The 27821-nt window shown below is 38.8% G+C and overlaps 1 protein-coding gene across 1 annotated transcript in view; it reads right to left on the bottom strand.

Annotated features, from left to right (window-relative positions):
* The window catches only part of UNC5C (unc-5 netrin receptor C), a 340887-nt gene that overhangs the window by 87823 nt on the left and 225243 nt on the right, over window positions 1-27821 (bottom strand). The window contains exons 3-4 of the mRNA XM_021680394.1: window positions 24227-24370; window positions 3413-3516 (exon numbers count right to left, since the gene is read on the bottom strand). Coding sequence (XP_021536069.1) covers window positions 3413-3516; window positions 24227-24370 — 248 coding nt within the window. The remainder of the gene's footprint in view (window positions 1-3412; window positions 3517-24226; window positions 24371-27821) is intronic.

Here is a 27821-nt window from a genome sequence, read left to right as displayed (position 1 = left end):
TAGATATTTACATTAACAAGTCATTTATAAAGTGGATATTTACATATGGGGCGTCTGGGTGGCTCAGGTGGTTGAGTGACTGACTCTTGGTTTTGGCTCAGGTCATGAACTCAGGGTCCTGGGATCGAGCCCCACGTGGGGCTCTACGCTCAGTGGGGAGTCGGCTTGAGATTCTCTCCCTCTCTCTGCCCCTCCCCCAACTCTGAAATAAATAAGTCTTTTTTTTTAAAGAGATATTTACATAAATAAGGGCCTTTCCTTATTTAAAGCTTGCAATACTATCTCCATTTGTAGAATTTATGGACTCTAACCGAAGTCTGGCTAAAGAATAGAGGAGGGCATATTGGTGGTGGTTCTTCATAGGACAGAAGATTCATCTCTGCATACCCCAGAGCACTGGCGCAGGTTCAGTGCACTCAGCGACTATTCTGAATTCAAGAGGTTGAATTCCATCTTCTGTGGATCAGTGGGTGATAATATAATAATAGTACGAAAAGTGGCTGATGTTTCTTGAGCTTTCTGCATGTTCTAAGTGATTCACATGTACCATCTCAATTAAACTCCAAAACTACACTCTGGAGAGATACTATTATTATTATTATCTCCATTAATAATTCAGAAAACATACGTACAGAGCACTGAAATACCTTGCCCAAAGTCAAAAAGTTAAAAATGGTGATGCTTGTGTTTACACCTAGGGTTCTGTGAGGAAATGAGATTAACATTCTATGGTGGTGACTAAAGCCAAAATAAGGGGTGATATTAAATATTATTTATGACCTCAGAAATGCCTCTGCCATTATTTGTATCACAGGTGATACCACCGTAATTTAAGATTAGTAGAGTTCTTTAGAAATTTATTGACTTGTATGGGAAGGAAGAAAATAATTACCGCCTCGTATTCTGCAAATAATGTACCTGACTACTTCTTCAATGGAGCTAGACACATACTTATAAAACAAAGATCAATTGAATTGATCATCCATGCATTCACTGAGCATTTACCATTGGAGTTTTTCAGAATCGTTTGCCTTGGATGCAAAAGAAGCACAAATCCTTGCCAGTATAGCCTGATATCTTAAGGACTGGTTTTATTTACGACAAAGGGCAAGAGTCAATCCGTGAGCTCAATATTTCATTCTACGCTATTTTTATGCTTTTAGATTCTTCAAAAAATTTAAATATTAAGTAATGAATGCATTTATCATAAAATTAAAATAATCTTACAATCTTTTAATTCACCAGGTTACATTTCATTCCTTTCTTTATTCATTTATCTACCCCTCTTAAGCAACTGACCATTGTAATGTGTCCCATTAAGGTACTAATTAGCTTTCTGATCTTAGTGATTCTAAGGGTGTTGGAAAGAATCTATGTACGAGTTTGCTAGCCTGCTCTTGAGCATGGCTGTTTGATGTGTCTTCTGACTTCAAAAAAAAAAAAAAAAGAAAGAAAGAAAAGCCACATTAAATATAGTTCTTTGAATGTCAAATGGGCATATGATTTTTGAGCTTGCCAAGTGTTAATTGGTCTCTTTCCCACTGATGATACAAATAAAATTCACAGCCAATTAGTTTCAGTCATGAATCTTTACTCCTTGACAAAGTGAACCACTTTGTTGGAGAGACTAAAAAAATGAAAAAATTACTAGGATCATATCACTGAAAGTCTTTGCAGGGATCAGCAATCTGTAAGAAATGCTGGGTAAAAATGAGGCTATGGATGCCCATGTTACTCAGAATATATTTTGGTCTTTAAGGCAGTTTAATGGCGGTTTGCATTAGAATTTTTAAAAATACAATGAAGGAGACAGATGCACTATTATAATAAGTGAAATGAAATACTGAATAGAAAAGAGTTGCCTCCTTTCATTACACTAAATCATATTGTATATCGGTGTTGGAAGATAAAGTCTTGATGTGGTTGGATAAAACAGCTATAATCATGCAAAGTCTCCGACTCGCTGCTTGAAAGTACCATGGGATGCCAGTTACAAGGCAAACAATAGTTCTCTTCTTTCAGAGTAAAACAAGAAGCTTCATTAAGAGTGCTACTTTGAGGCTTCGCATTGGCACACGGAGAGATATAAATGGCTGTGAGAGAAAAAAACACAGTTGTTTTCTAAGAGCCTTGCCTAAATTTCTAATTCATTTATTATTAATAATAATTTGGAAAGAGCAATTAGATGTTTAATCTTGTTGTTGTGAGACCAGCTAACGGAGCTGACTCCCACCTTTGCTTCAACCTTCAAAAGACTGAAAAACTATGACAAATCTAATAGTAAGTGTACAGCTACAAAACTTTTTTGAACGATGATGTGTCAATAATTATAGGGAGAATTCAGGGCTCATTTTTACACACATACACACACAAAAATCCAGCGGGTCCATATGCAGACCCAAACTGCGGCAACTAAAAAACGCCTCTTTCCATACGTGCAATAAAGAGTAAAAATATCAAAGGACTGAATATAGTTTAGAGGTTAACAAGGACCAACAAGTTGGCAGCGATGTATGTCACTTGTCAAATTGAAGTGTGTCTGGGCACACAGAACACCGGATTAGCTAGGGCAATAACGTCTGATGCCCTATTAGGATGTCTCCTAAAAATCATAAAAGGTAGCATTTTTGAGAATTTAGAGTTATTTGTTAACAAATGAAAGACACAGTATTAGACGATTTTCCTAACAAGTATGCTTTATGATGGTGAATGGCTCAAGGAGGGCATGGTATTCTCTTGTGGTCATGTAGGCCTATCCCCCACAGACAGGCATTTGCAAAGGACAACTGTATGGTTTGGTGCTAATGAAAAACATGGTATGTATCTGATTCGTCATGCTTCATTAACAATCAACAGGCTTTGTTTTAGCAAAAGCAAAAAATGAAAATGAAGAGCTTGATAGAAAGTTCATGGTAGGAAACTAATTGACACTTGTTATTTCTCAAGCATGTTTCTATTCATGGTGTGTAGATATGGCCTTTAGATTACATCATGGAACAGGCAATGTCTATGTGGGGTGCACAGGCTCATACACACACACATACACACACCCTTTTTACATTTGTTGCATATGCTCAAGAATAATAATAAAATTGATAGTACATTATTGTCTTACCACCTGTCTATATGAAAAGTGCCAGATACAATAAAGCAGTGTTTCTGATTTCTTGAAAGAGAATGACAAAATTGAACCAAGCTGCCTGTGGCTTTGTCCAGTGGGGCATTCTAATTGACTCCCAAGTCATTAATCAGTCCCCAATCAATCTGTTTTGCCAGCAGCAGGCAGTTAGGACTCCATTCCCAACCATTCATCATGCCATACCCTAATTCACTGCCCCATTAGCCATGGATTAGGCCTCTGTTAGAATAACTAAGTGCCAATTGCTAAATGCAAAGAATTTTTGTTACTCACCTCAGCCACTGGGATCCCTTCAGGTGGTCGACACTGGAGCAAGACTTCCTGTTCCAAGGATACTTCCTTTCCCAGGGGTTCCTGCTCAAATGTCTTCCGTAGATCTGGAAAGCACAGGTAATAAAATACATGACAAAACTAATAATTAACATTTGTTTATTTATGGAAAATGATATAAAAATATCCCAGTTTAGTATTTTATGTATCTTTTTATTTTTATTTTTTATTTTATATATTTTTTAAGATTTTTTATTTATTTGACAGAGAGAGACACAGCGAGAGAGGGAACACAAGCAGGGGGAGCAGGGGAGGGAGAAGCAGGCTTCCTGCCTAGCAGGGAGCTGGATGTGGGGCTCAATCCCAGGACCCTGAGATCATGACCTGAGCCGAAGGCAGACGCTTAATGACTGAGCCATATAGGCGCCCCTCTTTTTATTTTTTTTAACCACACTTTGTTAGTACTGTACCATAATCCGGGCTATTATATTCTGTGTGGTGGAAAACATGAAATTCAGAGGCTATTAACTGCTTCTACTTTAATCTTCAATGGAATGCTTTGGAGAACCTCATTTACACAATCAGTGAAAATGATTAATTGCATTTCCTTAGTATTACTTGATCATCAATTATGGTGATCACATTTTTTCATCCAAAGAGCCCCATTATCATGATACTTACACAGAGTCTGTTATATACATAAATATTTTTCTCTTTCTTCATAATAGGTATTATTAAAGTTGTAATAACTCTGACATCTTTTGATCAATAACTCAAGAGGAAGTTTATGTTTCAGAGTGGGAAATAGAATGCTGGAGGCCTGAGAGAATGAATGTAACTTCTTGAGGTGTTTCAAACAGGAAGCAAGAAAAAGAGGAGCTAGGAGGATGAGTCTAGAAATATCTCAATATGTAATTATGTAGCCATTCTTCAATTAGAAGATTAAATGGTCATTTTTGCTCAAATATACCAACTGCCTAATTACATATTTATATAGTTACAGTTGCTAAGATATATGCAGTAGACTTTTAAAAATTGTTATAAGTGGACACAAACATATTAGAAATCAGTTTGTAATTTTAAACACCAAAATTAAAAAATAAATAATCCAACCATAGAGTTCTGAAGCAACATTAACAACAACAACAAAAAAAACCCAAACCAAAAACATGCCAAATACTTTATTTCATACATGTACAGTTTCAGCTTCTTCCAATGAAAAGTTATTGGAATTTTATCTGTTGATTTTGATTATAAATTAATGCTTCTATCCTTTCATGCCATGGCCCTGATAAAGGCTTAAGAATTGAAAAGTACCATTTTAGCCTACTGAGCTATGGGCGGAAACCCAGAGACTCTGGAGGTCATATCCTTAATGCCTTTCAAGGAGCTATCAGAAAGTACCATCTGGAAGAATGGATAGAGAGAAAAATCCACTGTTACATACTTGCCATTTATTGAATTTCTTGGCATAAGAAAACTTTCAGGAGCTTAGGGGTTGTGAGAAAATTATGGATCTGTGCGATTTGAGGTAAGACAAGGGGCTCTCCAAATGGTGACGGAATTTCTGGCAGAAGGCCTCTTGTAATTCGATTATCAAGAAATTGAGTATATTGCAGAAAGAAACCGCTTAAAATCCACAGAATTATTAGAACTTACAAGTTACCGAAACCATGTCCTTATTTTACATATAAGTAACATATCTATCAGATTACTCAAAGGTTTACAGCAAAATAATCCATGCTATATTAGAATATGCTGAGCCTCGGTTTGTACATATTTTGCTCTTACATACATCCCTTTCACACATCTTTTGGTCCGTCTGTGTCCTTCCAACACAAACATCTAAAACTTTTCTCCTCTGTGTCACTTCTAACATGGTAGCTTCTCTTTGTGCTCACTTTGGCAGCACAACACACTATAGCAGCTTCTCTTTGTTTTGGATCTGCATTAAGATAAAACTTTGGCAAAACGCCAGACACTAATAAAAAGAATAGCAACAATGAACAACTTTTACAGGATAAAATGTTCTCGACAACATATACCTTGTTTGTAAAAAAAAAAAAATCATACTGAAAAACTCCCATCTGATGTAGGGTAGAGTGAAGAAATAATGACTGGAATTAGTTCTCAAATTAAAGAACCCACTGACTCACTCTTGGTTAAATTAATTGGCATATCACAAAATGAGGGCTAAGGATAAGAGTGAGGCACATATGTATCCAAATAGCTAAAACAAATTCTTTTAATATTTATTAATTATATGCTTTGGTTGACACTTGATTAGGTACTTAAGATGACGATGTGTAAGATAAAGACCCAAGACTAGAAAGGTAAGCTGAGGTTAGTTGTGAAGCGCCTTTCTGCCATGCTGAGGAATGGCAAACCCTCAAAAGCTTTTAAGCAAATGAAGGAGATCAGGTGTCACATTGCCCTCATTGTGATAGATGGATTGAGGTGGTGGTAAAGAGACAGAAGGTAGTCAGGGACCCATCTGAGTAGACCAGGAGGGATGACGGGGTCCTGAACTCAGCTAGTCATAGTGAGGGGGGGGAAGCCATAGGAGGAAGAGGAGAAGGCAGATTCTAGAAATAAAAAGATCATACATTCGGGAAGACTCAGGTATCTGGAAAGTGCCAGGAGGCAAGAATAATGGTATGTTCTTAGTAATTCTGTTGCTGTTGTTAAGATGGTAGCATCGCTAGATGAAATAGTACCGAATTAGGCAGGAAAGTGAAAGGAAAAATGGCAATGTATTTGGTATAGGTTCAGTTTGCTGTGTCTGTAAGATACTCATATGGAAAGTGCAATAAATCCAGATCATGATTTCTCAACCACAGCACTACCGGTATTTGGGACTGGAGAATTCTCTGTGGTGAGGCTGTCCTGTGCACAGCAAAATACTTAGCAGCGTCCTTGGACTCCACCCACTAAAAACCAGAAGCACCCCTCCGAGCCAGGGCAAAATAAATACAACCAGACAATGCCTAATGTCCCCTGTAGGCAAAATCCACCCAAAGCTGAGAACCACTGGCCTAGAACCTAAAAAAAAAAGTCCTCAGAGGAGATTTGCGCTTCGTTGTCTAGGAGATGGCTGACGCACGGGAAACAGATTAGATTATATCACCGGGGGAAAGACTGTGTTCAACAAGCAGGGCACCAACATTCAAGGGAAAAGGCTGCCAGCAAAATGACATGGCATGAGCCAAAAGGCAAGAGAGGAACCAAACAGACATGCGTCAGAGGAGCTAAGAGGAGAGTAAAGTTTTAAGAAGTTGGGAGGCCAACAGGACAAATCCAGGGAAAGACTCACAGGGGCGAAGAAGGGACTGGTTTGGGACATTTAGGCACGAAGGGCAAGTGGAAGCCAAGCTGTGTGGAGGGGTGCACAGGCATTGGGAATATGACCATCATGGGAACCTACTGCTCTTTTGCCAAATTTTACGGTGACAGAAGTCAGCGGCACCATTAGGGGGCGATGGGTCTGAATGCAGCATGCTATAATTTTTAGAATATAGTGTAGTTTTTGGCATGGGTTTCAAATTCCTGCCATATGAAGGCACATCTTATGAGAATCCTTGTTTCCTAACTGAGAATGGTGACCACACGTCAGAGGCACACACTTGGAGGGACAGGTTGAACTGAACCATCATTGAATGCCTGATAATTATTTCGCTTTAGTGGTTTGGCTTTAAACTCCATATAAATTTTATGTTATTTCTAAAATGATCTCGTATTTAACCCCCCACGAGGCAATACTTCTTCCTGAAAAATCCTTTCAGTTTCTGTCATAAAACCTCTTTTCTAGCTTGCAGGTTGGGTAATGAGCATAGAATATATTGTGGCTGTCCAGCAAAGCAGCTGCTAATTTCAGTAGGTCTCCACGTTACTCTGCGAAGGAGGGTGGGTAATAACATTTTAAGCATATCCTTTATCATCTGTAGAGATGTGATAGAAGGCAGGCCGGATGCCTTGCAGGCAGAGAGAACACAAGGGTGACGAATGAATAAGCATGGAAAAAGGACACTTGTCAGCTAGGAATTAGACGTAAAACAGAACGGTACAGAATAACGTAGGTATTCCTGTCAGGAAAAGAGATGAATTTCTGCTCTTGGAAGACCTCTAGGATTCTACATTTCTGTTTTCTTTCCATTAGTTCTAAGGCTGATACTAAAATAAGTATAAAGTCCTTTCATTATAACCTAGATTACTTTTGCAAAGTCAACTTGGCCTACCTCTGACCTAGGCGTTGAGTCCAGCGACTAAAGGAAAAATCAGCTTTGTCATATGCATGCATTCTGAGAGATGTTTACTTGAGAACGTGAATATTGGCTTACTAAATCCATACAGCAAAATCCAATTAGCAGATGTAGAATCAGACTTGAAACTATATGGATTTCTATTTACCATTTACACAGTAATCAAAGAAAGCCTTTCAGAACACCTCCATGCATAGGCACACATGACGTCTCGTTTTTTTACTGTAAATTTTGATGCTTTCAATGAATTTTTTTCACAATAATAATACTGTGGTTACAAATTATTTATGATGTGGACTATGCCAATCATGGCATTCTGCAAACACGAACTTCACTTTCTGACGGGGTGGTAAACAGAAAGGAAGGCTAACTGGGAGTCTGAAGACTGTGCCCTTCACCTTCTTCATTGGTAAAATGAAAATAAATGTCTGGATGCTTTCAGAGGTCTCTTTGGCTACATATAAGGGCCAATAACTGAACAGACTAACATTTTAAACATGAGTTTGAGGGGGAAAGAGGTTTTCCTGTGTTGAATAAAATACTTCTTGGTTGTGACGGATCTTTAAGGAGCTATACCAATCAGATCAGTGTCCAAGAGAAATAATAGAAGAAATCATTTTTAAGTAATAGAGGAGTTGATGAATCTTTGAAGGGTACAGCTTATAATTTTCCCCTCGGGACAATTTTCATGGACTTTTTGGACACTTGGGTCTATAGGTACAGGTAAGAGTTAGAAAACAGGGAAAACAATGGGTCCCAGAAGATTGGGTATTAAAAATATCGGGAACTTCTTTATACAAATCCAAGGAAGCAATCACAAAAGCAGACTAAAATTAAAACTTGGCTGATTGTAAATGCATTCAGATTAACGTTGACAGAACTAATTTTCTGTCTCCATGGAGAGATGGGGAGAGAAGTGCCTACCCAAAGCAGCGTGTAAGAAAGCCCCATCCTGTCAATGTGCAAATTTATAAAAGGGGCAGAAATCCATGTCTCCATCCCTTTAGCAACTCTGTCTGACACCATCCAAAAGAATGTGTGTGGCCTACGACTGGAAAGTTGAGGCTGCACGGGCCTCGGTTTTGTGTATAATGCATCACACTACCATCCAAGCCCAGTAAGCCCTACCGATTATGGATGGAACCCCCCCAAAAAATATCAGCCAAAGATCCCCCTATTGTGTCTGAGCAGGAAGGTTGCTGATACTATTTTCTTCGAAAAAGATAATGAGTGTGTTCTTACTCTGAGTGTTTTAGAATGATTTATGTTTATTAAAAATGTTTATTTCCTCAGCAAGCTACTTCATTGTATGGAAAGATTTATTAGAATACAATATTTTTTAAAAGACCAAATCTTGGCAATGTGACAGGCTGACACCAGGAAGTCAAGAATTCTCCAGTGGGTATACTTCAGTTCAATAGGCTGTCCTGGTGGAAATGAAAATCCTTAAACTCCACAGAATAATAAGATAAATGACATATTATATTATTAATGTTGGTTGGTTTTTTGTTGTTGTTGTTTTTGTTGCTTTTAGATCTCATAAGGTTTGGTGAATATTAAAAGAGATGTTGGATCTGAAAAGGTTTTGAAAGATTATAAAGCACAAAACATGTAATAAATTATTATAATGATTTCTATTATTATTATTATTTTAAAGATTTTATTTATTTATTTGAGAGAGAGAGAATGAGAGACAGAGAGCATGAGAGGGAGGAGGGTCAGAGGGAGAAGCAGACTCCCCGCCGAGCAGGGAGCCCGATGCGGAACTCGATCCCGGGACTCCAGGATCATGACCTGAGCCGAAGGCAGTCGCTTAACCAACTGAGCCACCCAGGCGCCAATGATTTCTATTATTAATACTCAGAGAGTTCTGGAATGAAAGATGATTGCTCATAGGAGTCAATTTTCAGCATGTCATTCTCTTACAGACTTTGGCCATATGGTCTATAAACTATAGTATCTAATATTCCTTATTGTTCTTTTGGAATTTAAAGTTTATTGCTATGTTTTTCAAATTGTGTGTCATGACCCTTTAGAGGGTTATGAAATCAATTTAGTGGATTAAAAAGCAACATTAAAAAATATGAAATAGAATGAACAGAAAATGCCAAGAGGTATCATACAGGGTATTTTGTGTGTATATATGTGTATGTGTGTATATACATGTGTGTGTGTATTATATGTTATATATACACACTGACACATATGTATATATATACATACCTATTTATAATATATATACACACACACAAACATATGAACATATCTGTGTGTATTTCTATGCGTAAGAAGAAGTAGACTATATTTTTTATTGTAGGTCACTGTGAAAATCTGAAAGTTCTAGGAGGCAAGATAACATTGTAGCTAAGAGCAGGGTCTTTGCATAGAGAAAATTGGGTTCAGGTCTGACTCTACCACTTAACTAGCTGTGTGACCTTGAGCACACTATGTAACTTCTCCTTGCCTTAGTTTCTTCAGCTGAAAAATGGACATAAAAATAGTAACTAATTTATAAGGTTATATCAGAAGAAGTACCTATGAAATCCTAACATTGTGCCTGGAATACATGTGCCCAAAAGATAGTACTCCCCCACCTCACCTTTCCCCACATTAGCAAATTTATCATACTCTACAGATATTCGGTATTATCATTGCCAGTCAAAATAAGCATAATAAAATGAGACAAAACAATTATGAATGTGGGAGGGCTAATTATTGAAGAGCATGTTTCACAAAGAGAAATCTAGGGACTACCATGCTGTGCTTGATAAAAAGGCAGATTTCATACTCAGGTTGGGCCCTGGGAAGCTACACTTGTAAAAGGTCCCACAGGTGTGTTTTATGCACAGTGCTTAAATCTGAGAACCACTCAGTGATTGACTGATTATTTATGGAATACCCATGCTATACATGGCACTGGACTAGACACTATAGGGCAGCAGGAGGGAGGCTTTGAGAGGCCGTGGGAACCAAGCAAGCCTGCTTCTGCACTGTGGTTCTTACCCCCTGGTTTTTAATGGTCCCTCCACTGGTATTTCCAGAGTGTCAGTATGGAAAGTTTTTGTACAGGCTGACAGCTGACATTGTCCAGCATAGCGATCAAAATTTCACGTGCATCTGGGGACCATGCAGGTAACACAAATGATAGAATAGTAGGCACCATAATTTTTTTTACTGAAACATGATGCCCACCTGGGCTATTTTTCATTTCTAAATTTTAATAGAGACAAGGATACAAAACCAATCCACGTTTTTTTTTTTTTTTAACTCTTGTTACTCAGCAATAAGCTGTATGTTGTCATGTAGGAATGCAGACTCAGCGGACTGCAGACCCCGTATTTGATTGCTAACAGAAGCTGGTAATGTGAATTATTATATGATTTCTTTTTTCTAATTGCGTAGGTTGTTAATTGCTTAAAACTTTATCAAGAGTTCTTGTGTGGGCCAACGTTTCGAGGGCCAAACCAAGAAGCCTGTGGATTGCCATTTTGAGACATTGATCTAGCAAACTCAGTGCTGAGTGTCAAAGTTATCTTAGTGTTTCTTGAGGCCTCTCTCTCACCTCAGAGATGATCCCCCGGATTTCTCCCCACAGCTCTTCTGTCTTCGGACTCTCAGATGCTTAACTGAGAAAGACAGCTTGGTGGGCCAAGCTGTTTCTGTTAGTAGGATTGCATATATAACATTTTCTGAATTCACATTTTATAATTATTAATTTATGTTCTCTTGCCTACTTTCAGAAAGAATGTTAGGCAATAAATGTTAGGATTTCAGAATATTAAAGAAATGGAAATGATTCCATTTTAAATAAGTGGAAACTACTAGCACATGAGTCAGGAGAACCAGAAGTTTTCTTGATGGCTGGAAAGACACTTTGTCATTATTTCTGTAATTTTTGATGATTACATAGGATAAATACGTCCCCACATTCTTTCCCGAACCAATGTCTTCATTGCTATGGTTGCTATGTAAACAAAAGCCTGAAGCTCTTTCAGGTAAGGAGGAACCTGTCCAGAGTGGTTATAATTTCTGCTCAGCTCTTGTTCTTTAGAGTAGGAATAGCAAGTGTTCGGCACCACCGCCTTCCCTCACAGTGTATGTGTCCGAAGAGTAAGTCATGAAATTCTTTTCTATGGAGTCTGGATTTATTTTTTTTTAAAAGATTTTATTTATTTATTTGCTAGAGAGAGTGAGAGTATACAAGCATGGGGAGGGGCAGGCAGAGGGAGAAGCAGGCTCCCCGCCGAGCAGGGAGCCCGATGCAGGACTCCATCACAGGACCCTGGGATCATGACCCGAGCTGAAGGCAGCCGCTTAACCGAATGAGCCACCCAGGCGTCCCTATGGAGTCTGGATTTAGCTTCACTTAGCCTCCCTAGCACAGAACCCTGGGAGGTATAAGTAAGTAGGAGTTAGCATTCAAGATATGATGCATTTGCATCCCCAACCCTAGAGTTCACTGCACAGAACTTTCTGAGATGGGGTGTGTCTGCATAGTTATGGCCAGCTTTCTATTGGATATCATATCACTGCTAAGTTTCACTTTAAAAAGATAAAGTAACTAGGGCGCCTGGGTGGCTCAGTCGGTTAAGCGACTGCCTTCGGCTCAGGTCATGATCCTGGAGTCCCGGGATCGAGTCCCACATCGGGCTCCCTGCTCGGTGGGGAGTCTGCTTCTCCCTCTGACCCTCCCCACTCTCATGCTCTCTCTATCTCATTCTCTCTCTCAAATAAATGAATAAAATCTTAAAAAAAAAAAAAAGATAAAGTAACTAATTCCAGCCAATTGAATGCTAATTTTTTTCATTTAAAAAATTCTTTAGGGTCAAATATATCTTGGTGCTTGGTGCTTAGTACATAGGAGAACTTTAATAAATGCTGAATTAGAATCAATTTCCAAAATAACCTGGCAAGCCCCATTACCAAAGGTCTGGGAACAATTTCTCTTCTGGTAACTATAAAAATTCTTTGAAATTGCACAGGTCAACCCTCTTCCTTTACAGATAATGCATCTAAAACCCTGAGAAGTTAACTAACTTGTTCAAGTTCATCAACTATTTACAAGGCGGCTACCCCATTATGTGGGTCTACATAGTGGTTGTATTTGTTTCTGATAGAAATTACTATGAAACGCACTGGCTTAAAACACCAGAAATTTATTTTCCCATAGTCTGGAGGTCAACAGTTTCACCGGGCCATACATAATCAAGTGGTCAGTAAGGCTGTACTCCCTCCATAAATTCTCTGGGAGAATCCACAGCTTGTCGCGTCCAGATTCTGGTGGCTGCTAGCATTCCCTGGCTTGTAGCTACCTCCCTCCAATCTCTGCTTCTCCAGTCCCGTGGCCTCCTCCTCTTCTATTTGTGTCAAATCTCCCTCTTTCTTTCTCTTATAGGGACATTTGTGATGGCATTTAGGGGCCACCTGGATAATCCAGGAAAATCTCTCCATCTCAAGATCGTTAAGCAGGTCCAAAAAAGGTCCTTTTTCCATGTAAGGTAAGATTTCTAGGTTCCAGGGATTAGGACCCCGATGCCTTTGGGACCATTATCCCATACAGTGGCTGTGAGTGTGGAGCCTGGATTTACCTGCCTGACTTTAATCCTGGTCCTGTACTTATGGAAGTTTGAATGCTTTTGTTTCTTCATCCCTAAAATGAAGATAATTACAGTATTTATCGCCTAGGGTTATTGTGAAGATCAAATAAAGGAATACACATAAAAACCCTTAGGAGGGCAGTGCTATTACCTAAAAGCTCTCTGTAAATGTTCTCATTCAGAGACCCACTCCATCGAGCCCCAAATCAGTGTAGCTATTGAACTTTTACAGAGTTCCTGGCTATACGGATATTTAATTAAATAAATAAATTACTTTATTCACTTACTTATTGCCACCAAGAGGCCACACTCCAAGTATCAGAATCAAGTTTCTTGTCTCCCAAACTGAGCTGGTCTTGACAACGTGGCTCTTGATCTAGGGAATTTCTGCACCTCTTTCAGAGAGGGTCACGGTGCAGTTACCCACCATGCTTTCTGACCATCTTCTGCACTTTCTGACACGGGTCTGTCCTTGCATTGAGCAAACACAGTTGCTTTACTATGACTCACATTTTCAGATTTCCAAATTTTCAATTAGTTTTTTACATGTTCAATGAACAGAGAGGCATTGACCATTTTTTAAAACTTAAAAAAAAAATTGTTTTAATGTAGTTTCAAAGTGCTACTCTAGTGAATGAAATAGTTCTATAGCCACATAGAGTCATAATACTTGTGTTTTTAGAAGGAAAAGAAGTATCTTTCTGGGCGCCTGGGTGGCTCAGTCGTTAAGCGTCTGCCTTCGGCTCAGGTCGTGATCCCAGGGTCCTGGGATCGAGCCCTGCGTCCAGTGGGCTCCCTGCTCGGCGGGGAGCCTGCTTCTCCCACTCCCCCCTGCTTGGGTTCCCTCTTGTTCCCTCTCTCGCTGTGTCTCTCTCTGTCAAATAAATAAAATCTTTTTAAAAAAAATATATCTTTCTTCCAACAATGATAAAAGGTGTTTATTATGTTGTCATAGTAGAGTACCACTTATGCTTAAATCACCAACTCTGGCTGTTAATGGGAAATAACTGCTATGAACTGACCAGTAGAGCATATTTCGAAAGTACTAGATTACTCTTCTGAGCTTTGGGCACTTATTAAAAGTAAAAAATGCCTACTTAAGGCCACAGAACCCTAAAAAGTTTGCCATGGTTTCCTTTTTCAAGAATAGATTATCTTATCTTGGCTGGAATTTTTTAAAAATCATGATTTTTTTTTTTAAATCCAGCAACTCTTTCAGTGATCGTTAAACGTAAGGGACACAAGGTTGGATGGGGTTCTCTTTTTACTTGCTTTCGTCTCAAATATTGTAAATGATAAAACAAAACAAACAAACCCCAACCAACCCAACAGCAAAAATGAACTACATGAAGTTTCCTCTATAATTAGGTTGCAAAGTCAAGAAGTGTCACAGTGTGTTTACAACTCAGATCTATGTTACCAAGTTCCCTGCTTCTGTTTCAGTTTGCAAAATAAGGATAATAACAGAACCTACCTCATAGGATTGTTGGGGGCTTATATCGGAGTTGTATTTTGTAACCTCTTTCAACATTTTAAAAAAGTAATGTTTTTGACCACTCTTAGGGAGTGGTCAAAAAAAATGAACACTTCCAATAATATCATAGTTTATATACAGAAATAGAGATTGGAATAATCTTTAAGGAAATCAGCAGAGGCGTCATCTTGACAATGTCTTCAGTTTTACCCAGGGATGGCTATCCCTTACTGCACTGAGGTCATTTAAACAGAGAACTCCTGAGTGAACAAAGTTCCTGCAGAAGGGAAACACATTTAAGCCATTCTTCTTTATTTCTTGGCTTTGGGGCATTTATAGGACAAACATATTTGTATTCAGTTTTGCTAAAGGGTTTTTTAAAAAATAAATATTTTAGAGCTAGAACTGCAAATGACATCCATTACAGAGAAAAGGAAGAAAAAAACCCATACAAGCCACACTTTTATATTCACACTGCATCTTTAGTTTTAGAAAAAAAATGATTATATGCCATCACAATATTTTTTAAGGTATATCTTAGGGATAAATAATAAGAAACATGCCAACTTTATGGATGAGGAACCTGACATATCAAAAAGTTAAGGCTCTTTCCTCAGAGTACAAAGAAATGAATGCGATGATTGCAGACAAGCTTTTTTGCAAATAAGCAGTTTAGCCATAACCTTCCCTTTTCATACAGCATAAAACATTACTTTAATGACATATTTTAGCCCAGTGGGTTACCAGCCCTGCCTATAATACATAGATAGCTGATTTCTCCCAAAATATAACTTATGAGACAGTGTTCTATCAACTGGTTGTCTACCTCTCAGAATAACATGAGCTATAAATGTCGATGGATTTGTGGGAACTCTGCGAATCTTGGGAATTTCTGTACAAATACAATAGAAAATATGTTTGGAAAATACAGACTGATGCAATCAGGTATGTCTTATGGCTTTTAATCTTGAAATAGGAACCACATGATGAACTATTTAATATAACAGTTGAGATTTATATGAAACAAGAAGAAATTTATGGTTAAAGATTTCTGTTTTACTATCTAAAAAAGCCTCAATCGTGCAGTTAATCTTATCTAATACAAAATCTGGCCTCTGTAAGTTATAATTGGCTTATTAGGGGCTTAAACAGTTGCACATGGGATCAAACCACAGCTCAGAAATGCATGTTAATGAACAGGCCATTTACTCTGGTGTGCTGGTAAACTGGCTGAACTCTACCAGGCTATTTGGTGTTAGGCTACCAGACTCTGTCATGGTATAACCTAAATCTTTCGGAACACCTGGTTAAAGAAATGTATTATTTGGTTAAGTCATCATAATTTAGTATAATTTAACCTTGTTTTCTGCCCTGTAGACATGTAGGGAATGGAAAAGAAACATACAAGGCCACGAGCAATGACCTCTCTATATAATAACTCACAATAATTCACAGGATTACATCTATGTAATTGAGGATACTACTGCCCTACACCAGAAATATTAATGAATTAATTCTTTTAAGAGACTTATTGAGGTCCTATACTATGCAGGCATCACTGTAGACATTTTGAATTCATCAGTGAATAAACCAAACAAAAATCTTTGCCCATGTGGATCTCACTTTCCAAGGGGGTGGCGGAGATAGACTACAACCCATGAACATAATAAATAAGCAAATACATAGTAGGTGAAAAGTTGGTAAGTGCTATGAAGAAAATAAGTACAAAAATGTACTGGAGGTTTGAAGTGTGTGTGTGGGGGGGGCAGAGAAGCAATCACTTTATGCTACCTGATGTCCTTAAATTATTTGGGTGATACAACATTTTTCCTAAAAGAACATATCATTAGCATTGAATAACATCATCACTTTGTCCCATCGTATGCTTTCAGTTTAATTCAATTTCATTCTATTTATTTATATCTTCAGTTACTTAGCACCAACCATGTGCAAAGCGCTATTTTTAGGCATTGGGGGCATCATGATAAAGAAAATAAAGTGCCTGATCTTGTGAAGCTTATTTTCTGGTGGTGGAGACAGTCAACATAAAAGGAAACAAATAATGATGAAGAGAAATGCTCTCAAGAAAAACTAAAGCAGGTTTGGGATTAAGAGAGTGACAGAGTTGGGGTCAGTGGGCTTTAGCTCAACCGGTCAGGGTTGACCCCTCTGAAGAGGTGACACCTCAGCAGAAATCTGAATGAAAGAAGAAAGTAAGCCTGAGCCACATTTAAGAATTGGGGAAGAATATTCCAGGTGGGAAGGAACAGGTATTACAAATAGCCTGTATTTGAAATGAGTGTACTGCATTCTGGAAACAAAGAAGCCGGTGAGGTTGGAACAGACCAAGCAATAGGAGAGAGGCAGGAACCCGAGGCCTTCTGATACCTCTGCACAAAATAATAGTGAGTTTATAACATTATGCCTGTGGAAAATAAGATACCACCTGACATAAAAGTCACTGTCACCTCTTCTCCTGTCTGTACCCAGAGTATTTGTTAAAAGCATGGACTCTCTTGCTGGTCAGAAGAGCTTCTCCATAGACCAGATGTGAACTCAGGCAGGATTTTTAATCTCCCTTTGTTGTCAGGTTTCCCATCTGTAAAAGTGTGATTATTGCACCCATCATATAGAATTGTTGCAAGGATTGAATGAGCTAATCCACATAAGTATTGGTCAAAGGGTATAAATTTCAGTTACTAAATGAATAAGTTCTGGGGATATTTTTCTGCAGCATGGTGACTACAGTGAATCACACTGTATTATGTACTTGAAATTTGTTAAGAGAGTAGATTTTAAGTGTTTTCACTAAAAGAATAAAAGGTAACTATGTGAGGTGAGAAATAAAGTGATTGAAACAGTGTCACCATTCTAATCATTAATTCTAGAGCCCATCTGTCCAGTGCTTTCAAACAACTGAGTTGTGGCTAGTCTTAATGGACAAGTACTGTAAGTGTAAACACATCAGATCTCAAAGATAATCATGCAAAAAAAGAATATAAAGGATTTCATTAACACTTGTTTATATCGGTTACTTTGTTGGAATGATAGTTGAGATATACTGGACTAAAAGATATATTACTAAAATTAATTTTGCCTGTTTCTTTTTACTTTTTTAAGGTTGGCTACTGGAAAAGTCTAAATGACATAGGTGGCTGGAATTACATGTCTCTGGACACTGCTATTCTGGATAATATGCGAGACACTACAGACTCACAAATGTGAACAAGGCTTAGACCAAACCCACAGGTGGTCACAAGGTGGTTCTGATCCCAGGGAAAAGGACAAATGAGCAATGAGAGACGAGCAGAGAGGGCCACCTTGATCCTCCTTCATTCTTCCCAGGAACTATCATATTCCAATCTGTCACCAGTGGCCTTTGTGATTTATTGGTTTGCACAAGAATAAAGAAAAAGATCCTTAGGAGCTATCCTGCCATTCCCAGAAAGATGGATTCTCTGTGCACATAAATTCACTCTGACTCCTGAATCGTAGGAGAAGGGTGACCATATGGAGTGCTCCTTCATCCTCAGGCATGGGGGATAAATTAGTCTAATTGTAGGTGAATTGGCAGATAATTTCATCCTCTAGGACTGAGAGCCAAGGCCTGGGACATGAAGTTGTAAAATAAGAAGAGACTTTTTAGTTTTTAATGTTAACTCAGAAAAAAAAAATGTTAACTGAGTACAGAAAAGTTTCAAAATGCACAAATATCGGTTGTTATGAACACCTATTATCAGTCACTGAGCATTTGTTTTGTGTCTGGCACTATGCCATATGCTTTACAAGTTTATCCAATTTAATCTTAAAATAACCCTATCATTTGCATTTCACGGTTGATGAAACTAAGGCTCAGAGGGGTTAAGTCACGTGACCAAGGTCATATTAGTAAGCGATGGGACTAGGATTTGGACATAAGTCAGCCTGGCTCCAAAACCTGTGCTCTAACCATTCCACTATGCTACTGACATTGTATTCCTTCCCACGAACAACTACAACCACATCAACAACAATCAGAACATCAAAATAGCAGCCCTATCAAAACTAAGACATTGCCCAAAGAATGACAGTGTTTGCTAACATTTTGCCTGAATTATATTCTTACCTTAACACTAGGAATTTTCCCATTGGCTTTTGAACAAGGGATACCGGAAGAAAACCCAATGAAACTGGTAGCCATATTGCCATAAAGGCTCTGCTTGGGATAGACTTGAGGTCTCTCAGAAGCAACTCCTTGCTCTGCAGTGGAAGCCACGGCACCCACGGAGGACACTGGCATGGCCCTGTAGTAAATGTGCGCCATTCTAGAGGAGGCATGTCATGTTCTCAGCCCGTGCCTGGCTACATTCTAACTTCCATAGTTCCTTTTATTCTCTTCTGCTTTGATTGCGTCACAAACCAATTTTTATATTTTACATAGTTTGAATAAACGAAATATTATAAGCAAATAAACAAATAGCCAATATTCATTCCTGCCTTATAAACTTCTGAAAATAGAGCTTTTTTGTGAAAGAACGATGAGCTCCTCCATCGTACATGTGAGTATAAGTCTAATTAGGTGAGATGTAATTGCATTTATTTAACCTTAGCATCATAGTTATCTTTGCCTGAGACAAACTTAAACTTTAACTGCAGTTTATGTGATGGCCATCTGTCAAATATTCCTGGGCAAAGCCCCACAGGCTCACTTGAAACAGGGCAAACTAGGAAATCTGCAAGCTTCATGCAATATTGGCAAGAACTTGCTGGGTAGAAATCAGTCTTAATAAAAAGAAATGAAATTTAACCTTTTGTTTTTTTAAACATGATATAAATCTATATGACTACATCTTTACATATTGGATGGTCTTCTTTGGCCATACACACATATGAGTTCAGTAAAGTATGGAACTACAGGCAAACTGTTCTTCAGTCTTATCGCATGAAGACAAAAAGGTGCTATGGGCAAATTAATCTCTTACTAAAAGAGTTTGTTTTCTTATTATTTGAAAATGTCAAATTACGTTCAGCAAAGTTTATGTAATACATTGCAAATAAAGATGGGGTTCTTATATGTATTTAATTTTTATGTGGAGAATAGGGACATATATAGTGTGTATATATATATATACACACACACACATACACACACCATACATATGTTATGAAATTTTATATATATATATATATATATGGAACTGGCACAATAAGAGATTCCTCATTTGGAACTCTGCAGTCCTTAAACTTCAGCTTTTAGGCAAGCCAATTTAGTATGGAATATAAATTTGTGATTTTAAATATTCATTATAATTGATATTAATGAACACATAGCAAAGAAAGAAGTTTAGTCTTATATCATTATACCTCTTTTGATTATAATTAGAAGCTAACTTTTTTTTTTTTTTTTAAAGATTTTATTTATTTATTTGAGAGAGAGCACATGAGAGGGGGGAGGGGCAGAGGGAGAAGCAGACTCCCCGCCGAGCAGGGAGCCCGACGCAGGACTCGATCCCGGGACTCCAGGATCATGACCTGAGCCGAAGGCAGTCGCTTAACCAACTGAGCCACCCAGGCGCCCAAAGCTAACTTTGAATTCATTTAAATATTTGACCAAAACAATTAGTTTCTTATTTCTTTTTAAAATGTTTAAAAATATCTTTTAGCTTCATAATTAATAAAATGAAGTCTTCACGAGTTGTTGTAGACGATTATAGTGAATGTAGGGTTTTGCCACTGAGATCCCTTTTCAGGACTGACCCCACTTTTTGGGAGTTTTGCCTGTGAGACAGCTCTGTGCCTCTCTGGTGGAACTGCCCTCAGTTGAGGAGAGGTGACTTGACCCAGGTCACATAAGCTGGTAGGGGTTGGGAGTAAAGCAAGGGCTGACATCCATTGACTAGTCCATGTGGAGGAACAAAGGCCCACTCACCCCTATATCTCAAGGTGGGGCAACTCTACAGGGCCATTCGAGCTCAGAGCTCCCTATGTGGTCATCCTTTGTCATACCTGCCCTGAAGCTCAATTTCTCCATCTGCCCAATCCTACGGCCTGCGTTCCTCCACAGGTACCATTCCTAAGAGTACTGTTCACTACGTTTCCTGCATGCATGTCCCCATCTCAGAGTCTATTTCATAGAGAATCCGTATAAGACAAAGAGCCAATCTCTTTAGATATGCTCTGAGAGGAAAGTTTAATATACAGCATTTTAATAAACTTCACCGGGAATTTTTTATAACAGTTCTAATTCAACAAAATTTATTAAACATCTATGATGTTCTAGGCATTGTGCTAAGCACGAAAGATATAAAGTTAAGCAAAACTGAATTAATCAAAATTGATTTCAAAGAACTTGCTGGCATGAAATACAGACGTTACAACAAGTGAACATAATTCAATTGAGACAAGCCCTATATGAAGAGAATGGACACACTGCTCATGGGGAGACCCATGAGACAGGAATGACTTCACTCAGGACATGTGAAACAAATTCTTCAAAAAGCTCAAGCCTCTTGAATCATTCTTTCTTCTCTCTCTCTCTCACATCTCACAGCCAATCTTTCAACAAAAGCTATTACCTCCGTCCGCCCTTAAATATACGATAGTCCCCCCTTGTCTGCCGTTTTGCTTTCGGCGGTTTCAGTCAGCCACAGTCAACTACAGTCCAGAAGCAGATGAGCCTCCTTCCGACTTAGCATCAGAAGGCCACCAGTGGGCTGACGTTATCTCACAATGCCCTTGTCATTCACCTCATCACACAGGCATTTTATCGCCTCACATCAGCAGGAGAAGAAGGGCGAGTCCAGCACAGTAAGATCTTTTGAGAGAGAGATCACATGCACTAACATTTATTACAGTATATTGTTATCATTGTTCTATTTTATCATTACCGTTATTAATCTCTTACTGTGCCTAATTTAGAAATTAAACTTTATCATAGGTATCTACAGAAAAAACATTGCATACATAGGGGTTGGTACTATCTGCGGTTTCAGGCATCCACTGGGGGTCTTGGAACATATTCCCCTGCAGATGAGGGGAACTGCTGTATCCAGGAGCCAGGCTGCACCCCCTTCACTGCTTCTAATCTATGCAGGTCTAACATCTCTCACAGACACAGCCTCGTAACTGGGCTTTGTGCTTCTACCTCAACACAAGTCGTGATTCTGCTAACACGGAAGTCAGATCATGAATTGCTCTGCTGAAAACATTCCAGAGTTCTCCTCTCAAACTAAGAACCAAAGCCATTACACCTACAGTGTCCCGGGCCATCTGCCTACGAAGGCCAGGGCATGCCTGCCTAGGAGTCTTGGTATCTGTGGTACTCGCTGCTCCCTCTGCCTGAGTCCCCCTGCCCCTCCTTCAGGTTTCTCCAACTGTCAACATCTTCCAGAAGAATTCCCTGACCACCCACCCCCAGCACAACATACCCTCTTTTTCTGCTTTACTTCTCTTCATTGCGCTTACCATCTGCTCTGGTCGTGATTATTATTTATTTTATTTCGAGTTTGCCCTTGCCCACCTGAACATAAACTCCATGAAGGCAAGGATCTTGACCTGGTTTGTTTTTGGCTCCATACCCAATTCCTACAAATGCCCCAAGAACAGAGTAAATGCTACTAAATATGGTTAAATAAATGAATGTTTACAAATAATGAAGAGACATAAGAGAAGGGTGAAACCTTTCAGTGTGAACAGTAGCTGGAAAGCACGGACATCAAAGTATTGCTAATCTAGTGTGATGAAAATGGAAACATTCTCTGTGGTTGGAGCTGGAAACACAGGTGAATATGTAAACCATGAAACACGGTTGTCACGGGCTGAACTGTTCACACGTTGAAGTCCTCGTCATCAGGACCTCCGAATGTGACTTTATTTGGAGACAGGGCCTTTAAAGAGGTGGCGAAGTTAAAATGAGGCCTTTAGGGTGGCTTTAATCCAATGTGACTGGTGTGTCTTTACAGGAAGAGAAATTTGGGTCTGCACAGTTACAGAGGGAAGAACGTGCAAAGGCGTGGAGAAATCAACCATCTACAGGCCCAGGAGAGAGGCTCTCGAAGGAGCCAACACTGTTGGGCCTTGACCTCAGGCTTGCCATTTCCAGAACTGAGCAAAGAGATTTCTGCTGCTGAAGCCACCCGGTCTGTGGTACTTTGTATGCCAGCTCTAATGGACTCGTATGATGGCATATGGCACCGTAAGGGATCTTTATCTCACAGGCCACTGTAACTTTTTAGCAGGGCAGGAGGCGATCTGTGCGGAGATCGGAGTTTCAGGAAGACTGCATTTGCAGTGATACGGAAGGCGGACTAAAAGGGAAACAACGGGAGCCCTGGGGACTAACTGGGACATGTTTGTCACGGCTGTGACCTAGATCAAGTAGGAGGGAAGGGAAGAGGCGAGTAGGGAATTGGGAGAGGCCTCAGAGCCCAGACGGTTGGGACCCAGTGACGCGTGATAGGTGGGTGATGCTGACATCCATTACTAACAATTTAATAAAATGCAGGCATACAAAAGAGTTCAAATGACATAATTCACATGGATTTCAGCAGTTTCAGACTTGAGAAAATATCTCAATATGGAACCTTACGGAAGATGAAAGCAGCATTCATGCTGTTCCAGATGTGAATAGCACTCATTGAGAAAAGGGGCCTGCCGAAAGAGCTGCAGGCTACATCTCTATCTTAGGCATAATACACATTAGCATATTTAAAAATTTGAGAATTTTGCAATGAATAAACCTACTTAACTTTGTCCAAAAAAAATAATTTCCCACATTTATTTGATTATGGAACCCTTTTTTGTGAGGCACTTCTTAACCTCTCCCTAAACATGAATGCTCCAGAATTTAGCACAGCTTGGAAAACAGAGGTGTATTTTGATGCACTCGAATGGCTCCGAAAAATAAATAGAGAAGCTTTGTATGGGTAATTCCTATTTCCAATAGTAAAACTAACCAACATTGTTCTAACACACTGGAAGAATAAACTCATTAAAGGAATATATAGCTGGTTTTCCTGTAGCCTAATTCTTACCAGATTAAAAAAAAGAAAATTCAGGATCTTTTTAAAAATATCACGAATTCTTTCACATCCCAAAAGAGCAACTGTCCATGTCTTTTTTTTTTTTTTTTTAAGATTTTTATTTATTTATTTGGGAGCGAGAGCGAGAGAATGAGAGAAAGAACACGAGAAGGGTAAGGTCAGAGGGAGAAGCAGACTCCCTGCCAAGCAGGGAGCCCGAAGTGGGACTCAATCCCGGGACTCCAGGATCATGACCTGAGCCGAAGGCAGTCGCTTAACCATCTGAGCCACCCAGGCGCCCCATGAGAAACTGTTCATGTCTTGAAACAAAAAACGATATTCTGGTGACTTAAGAGGAGAGTGTAGCTCAAATGCAGAAATCTGGGAGTTCTGACCAGGGTTCTTTGAATCTAGAGCCCGTGACGGCCTACATTTCTCCACATTCCACTAGGTTCTGAAGCCCAGGGTGTCCGTGCACAGAGACTCACATGCGATGCGCACGTAGGCCTTCCTGCTCTTTGTGGTGCCCGCTGAGCTCCAGGCCACACACTGGCACCAGTAATCTTCGGGCCCAAAGAGTTCTTCGACTTGCTGGCGCGAAATCTCAATGCTCACTTCCCGGACAATGAGACCTGCCAAGAGAAACGGAGATTGAAGTCAGGAGAAGGCTTGTACTAGCAGACTACAAAACATCATACCATGTATTTCCCCACAGTGATCCATCTTGATGCCATCGATCACCATCCCAGATATTGCCTCTCTCCACCTGTGATCTTCCTCTGGCTCCCGTTATTTGTCTCCCCACTTTTTCATTTTCTGATTTGCTATTTCAGATCTTCTGCTTTCATTAGAAGATGAAAGTGAAGTAGATCTATCACGGCACAAAATTACACTTTTTCCCAAAGCGTCCGACAAATATTCACCCTCTGCTGAGTTAGCTTGCTCGGTATATTCAAACATGAACATGAGTTTCACATCTTCTAAGGATCGTACCCCCACTATACAGGTCATGGGTAAGACATCCGTGTGCTACACATAACCTCACAATGATTAAATCTTCCTAACTCCTCACATGAAATGACAGAGAATAACCTAAAACTATAATCACAAGTATATAAATCATAAATATATATTGGTTTATGTATATAAATATATATCAATTTTATTATAGTATCATCTGGTACCATACAGCTATATAGAGTTTTACAACGCTTTACATAGTTTTACAATAATTGAATCCTCCTAACTCTTCACAAGGAATGAGAATGATCTAAAACTATAATCATGAGTACATAAATCATAAATATATACATGTCATATATCAGGTTTTATTATAATATGACCTAGTACTTTATAAATATGTGGTGATCATCTAAAACTAAGTTATTTTTATAGCTGTTTTTTAGTTATTAAAGCGCACTGCTTTCTTTAAAAAAAAAATACTAGTCTTAGTTAACAAATCCCTGCTATTCTATCCAAAAAATGTATGACTTTCAAGTTTTCATGCATAATATTTTTTATGCATAATATTTTGAAAGCCCAAATGTTTCTCTATAATTATAATGTAACCAAAATCCTGTTAAAGTAGCTTCCAGCTAAAATGCTCAAATATTTGGATTTTATTTTACAGCATTATGTAATCCTGCATAACACAAATTGAACTAAGAATCTGGGATTATCATTTTAAGAGTATTTATCTTGATATATCAAAATCTATTTCAGAGAGTCATTCTGCAAAATGCCTCTTTGCACTGAGCAAGAAGGATCATCTGAACGATGTATGTGGGCAACTGCCAATTTTCCTGCACACTCTATCAGAATGAAGTGCTTACTGAGAGAACTAACAGGAAGACCCTTAGGGTTAAGTATAAGCACAGTAAGAAAGATGAAATATATTGCTTTGTACTTTTTATTCATGTATTCATTCATTGAACAAATATTTATTTCATATCAGTTATGGAAAAGATATTGCCCTAGGGACTTGTGAATCTCTCATGAGTAGGATAGTCATTACCCTCAATGAACTTATATAATTGTGAAGGGGGTACATATTAACTAGAGATTATACAATTTATTTTCTTGATTACAATTGTGTTCAATGCTACAAAGGAGAAGTATAGAGAAAATGAGAGTGAATAACAAGTAAACCCAACTTAGTATGAAGGATTCAACATGAGTTAAGTTGGTTAAATTATATAGGGAGAGGGACAGAACATATGGGAAGAAGCAGGAAAGAGAACGAGGAGATTGGGAACCCGGAAGACAGCTGAGCACCAAACACAGAGATAGTGGCATGAGATGAAGCTAGAGACAAGAAAACGATCAGTCAATACACAGTCCTGTAGACCAGTGGTTCTCAAAGTGTGGCCTCAGAGCAGTTTCATCAGCATCACGTGGGAACTCGCTGGAAGTGAAAACTCTTGAGTCCCACTCCAGACTCAAATTGAATAAGAAACTTTGAGAGTTGGGCCCAGCGATTTGTGGTTTAACTCGCACTCAAAGAATTTAGATGCTTGCTATGGTTTGAGAACCATGTTTAGGATTTGGAATTTCTTTCTGAAGGTCACGGATGTCATTAAAGTGTTTTAAGCAAGTAGATGACATCATCAGATGAGAATTAATATATATGTATATATATGTGTATATATGTATGTATGTGTATATGTGTATATATATGTGTGTGTGTGTATATACACATATATGTGTGTGATATGTGTAAGATTTATAGAGCTTAGTTCCTAGAAGGTATGATTTCTTAAACTCTTTGACTATGACTTCTTGGTATAGGTGACATGAAGGTGTCATCTAAAGACACTAAAAAAGAGTATTCCAGAACTTACCCTAAAACCTAGAACATGCTCAAATGGGTAAAAGCCCTCAGGGAAATTAATGAACACCCAATAGAAGTAGATGCTGTCCCACTGGGGAAACAAGCAATATTTTCTATTGAGAACTGATGGGACTTGAGTCAGAGAAACATAGATCCACTCAAGGGTCCCTGAACTGAAATGAAGCCCAGGAAAGTGGATTTTATAAGCCCAAGGCAGGGCAAGATCCTGATGGGGCAACTCTATGGTCAAAAGTTTATTAAATATATTTAAAGTGATTTTAAAGTCTTGAAAATTAGCAAGGCTTTTATGCTTATACAGTGACCATTTAAAAATAATTTTCAAGGGCTGCCTGGGTGGCTCAGTTGGTTAAGTGTCTGCCTTCAGCTCAGGTCATGATCCTGGATTCCTGGGATCCAGCCCCACGTCGGGCTCCCTGCTTAGCGGGGAGTCTGCTTCTCCCTCTCCCTCTGCCCTTCCCCCGACTCATGCTCTCTCTCTCTCTCTCTCAAATAAATAAGTAAAATCTTTAAAAAAAATAAAAATAATTTTAAGTCACTGGCGCATCTAAATCCCTCACCCCTCTATGAAAAGATTAGTGTATTATTTTAGTCAATGTCCAAATAATAAGACAATCTCCACAGCAGAAATCCCAACTTATTAACAAAAAACACTACTTCCTTTCCACTTTCCTAATCCCTGCTTTGGGCCTCTCACTTTCCTGTCCTACTGTAATGGTTCTCATTTTCTGATATCTAGACGTTCACAGAAAGATGGAGCACAGCTTTCCCCCTCGACTCCCACCTTTCTTTTTATTCCACTCTCCAGTATTTCATACTTTTGCCTGTTTTACTTGTTTATACCTCCTCTCTTCATGCAGAAATTCAGTTACTGGAAACAAAACTCTTCCTTTGAAAGTTGTTGCAATAAATTTATAGTCACCAAAGGGCTGATAAACCTGCAGTGTGTATTTCCTCAGAACTATAATGGCTTTTTCCAAAATGCAGGGCAGTAACAAATGGGCTCAGGATATTAAAACCACACACAAATATTTTGTGTCCCAAGATGATAACTTCAGGTTCCATTCCTCATCCCCCGCCTGCCCCTCCCCACCTTTTTACTTAAAGCAATTACAGGAAACCTAATTAAATGTTAGGGTAGCTTCACTAGAGCCACTGTATCCTTCAGCCCAAATAGGCTCATGGATGTTTCTACTGACCACAAATCTGAGGCTTTTTAAGAAGCCACAGACAGA

Source organism: Neomonachus schauinslandi, chromosome 2 (genome assembly GCF_002201575.2).
Source record: "Neomonachus schauinslandi chromosome 2, ASM220157v2, whole genome shotgun sequence".
In the NCBI taxonomy this organism is placed as follows: domain Eukaryota; kingdom Metazoa; phylum Chordata; class Mammalia; order Carnivora; family Phocidae; genus Neomonachus; species Neomonachus schauinslandi.
This window is presented reverse-complemented; position numbering and strand designations above follow the sequence as displayed.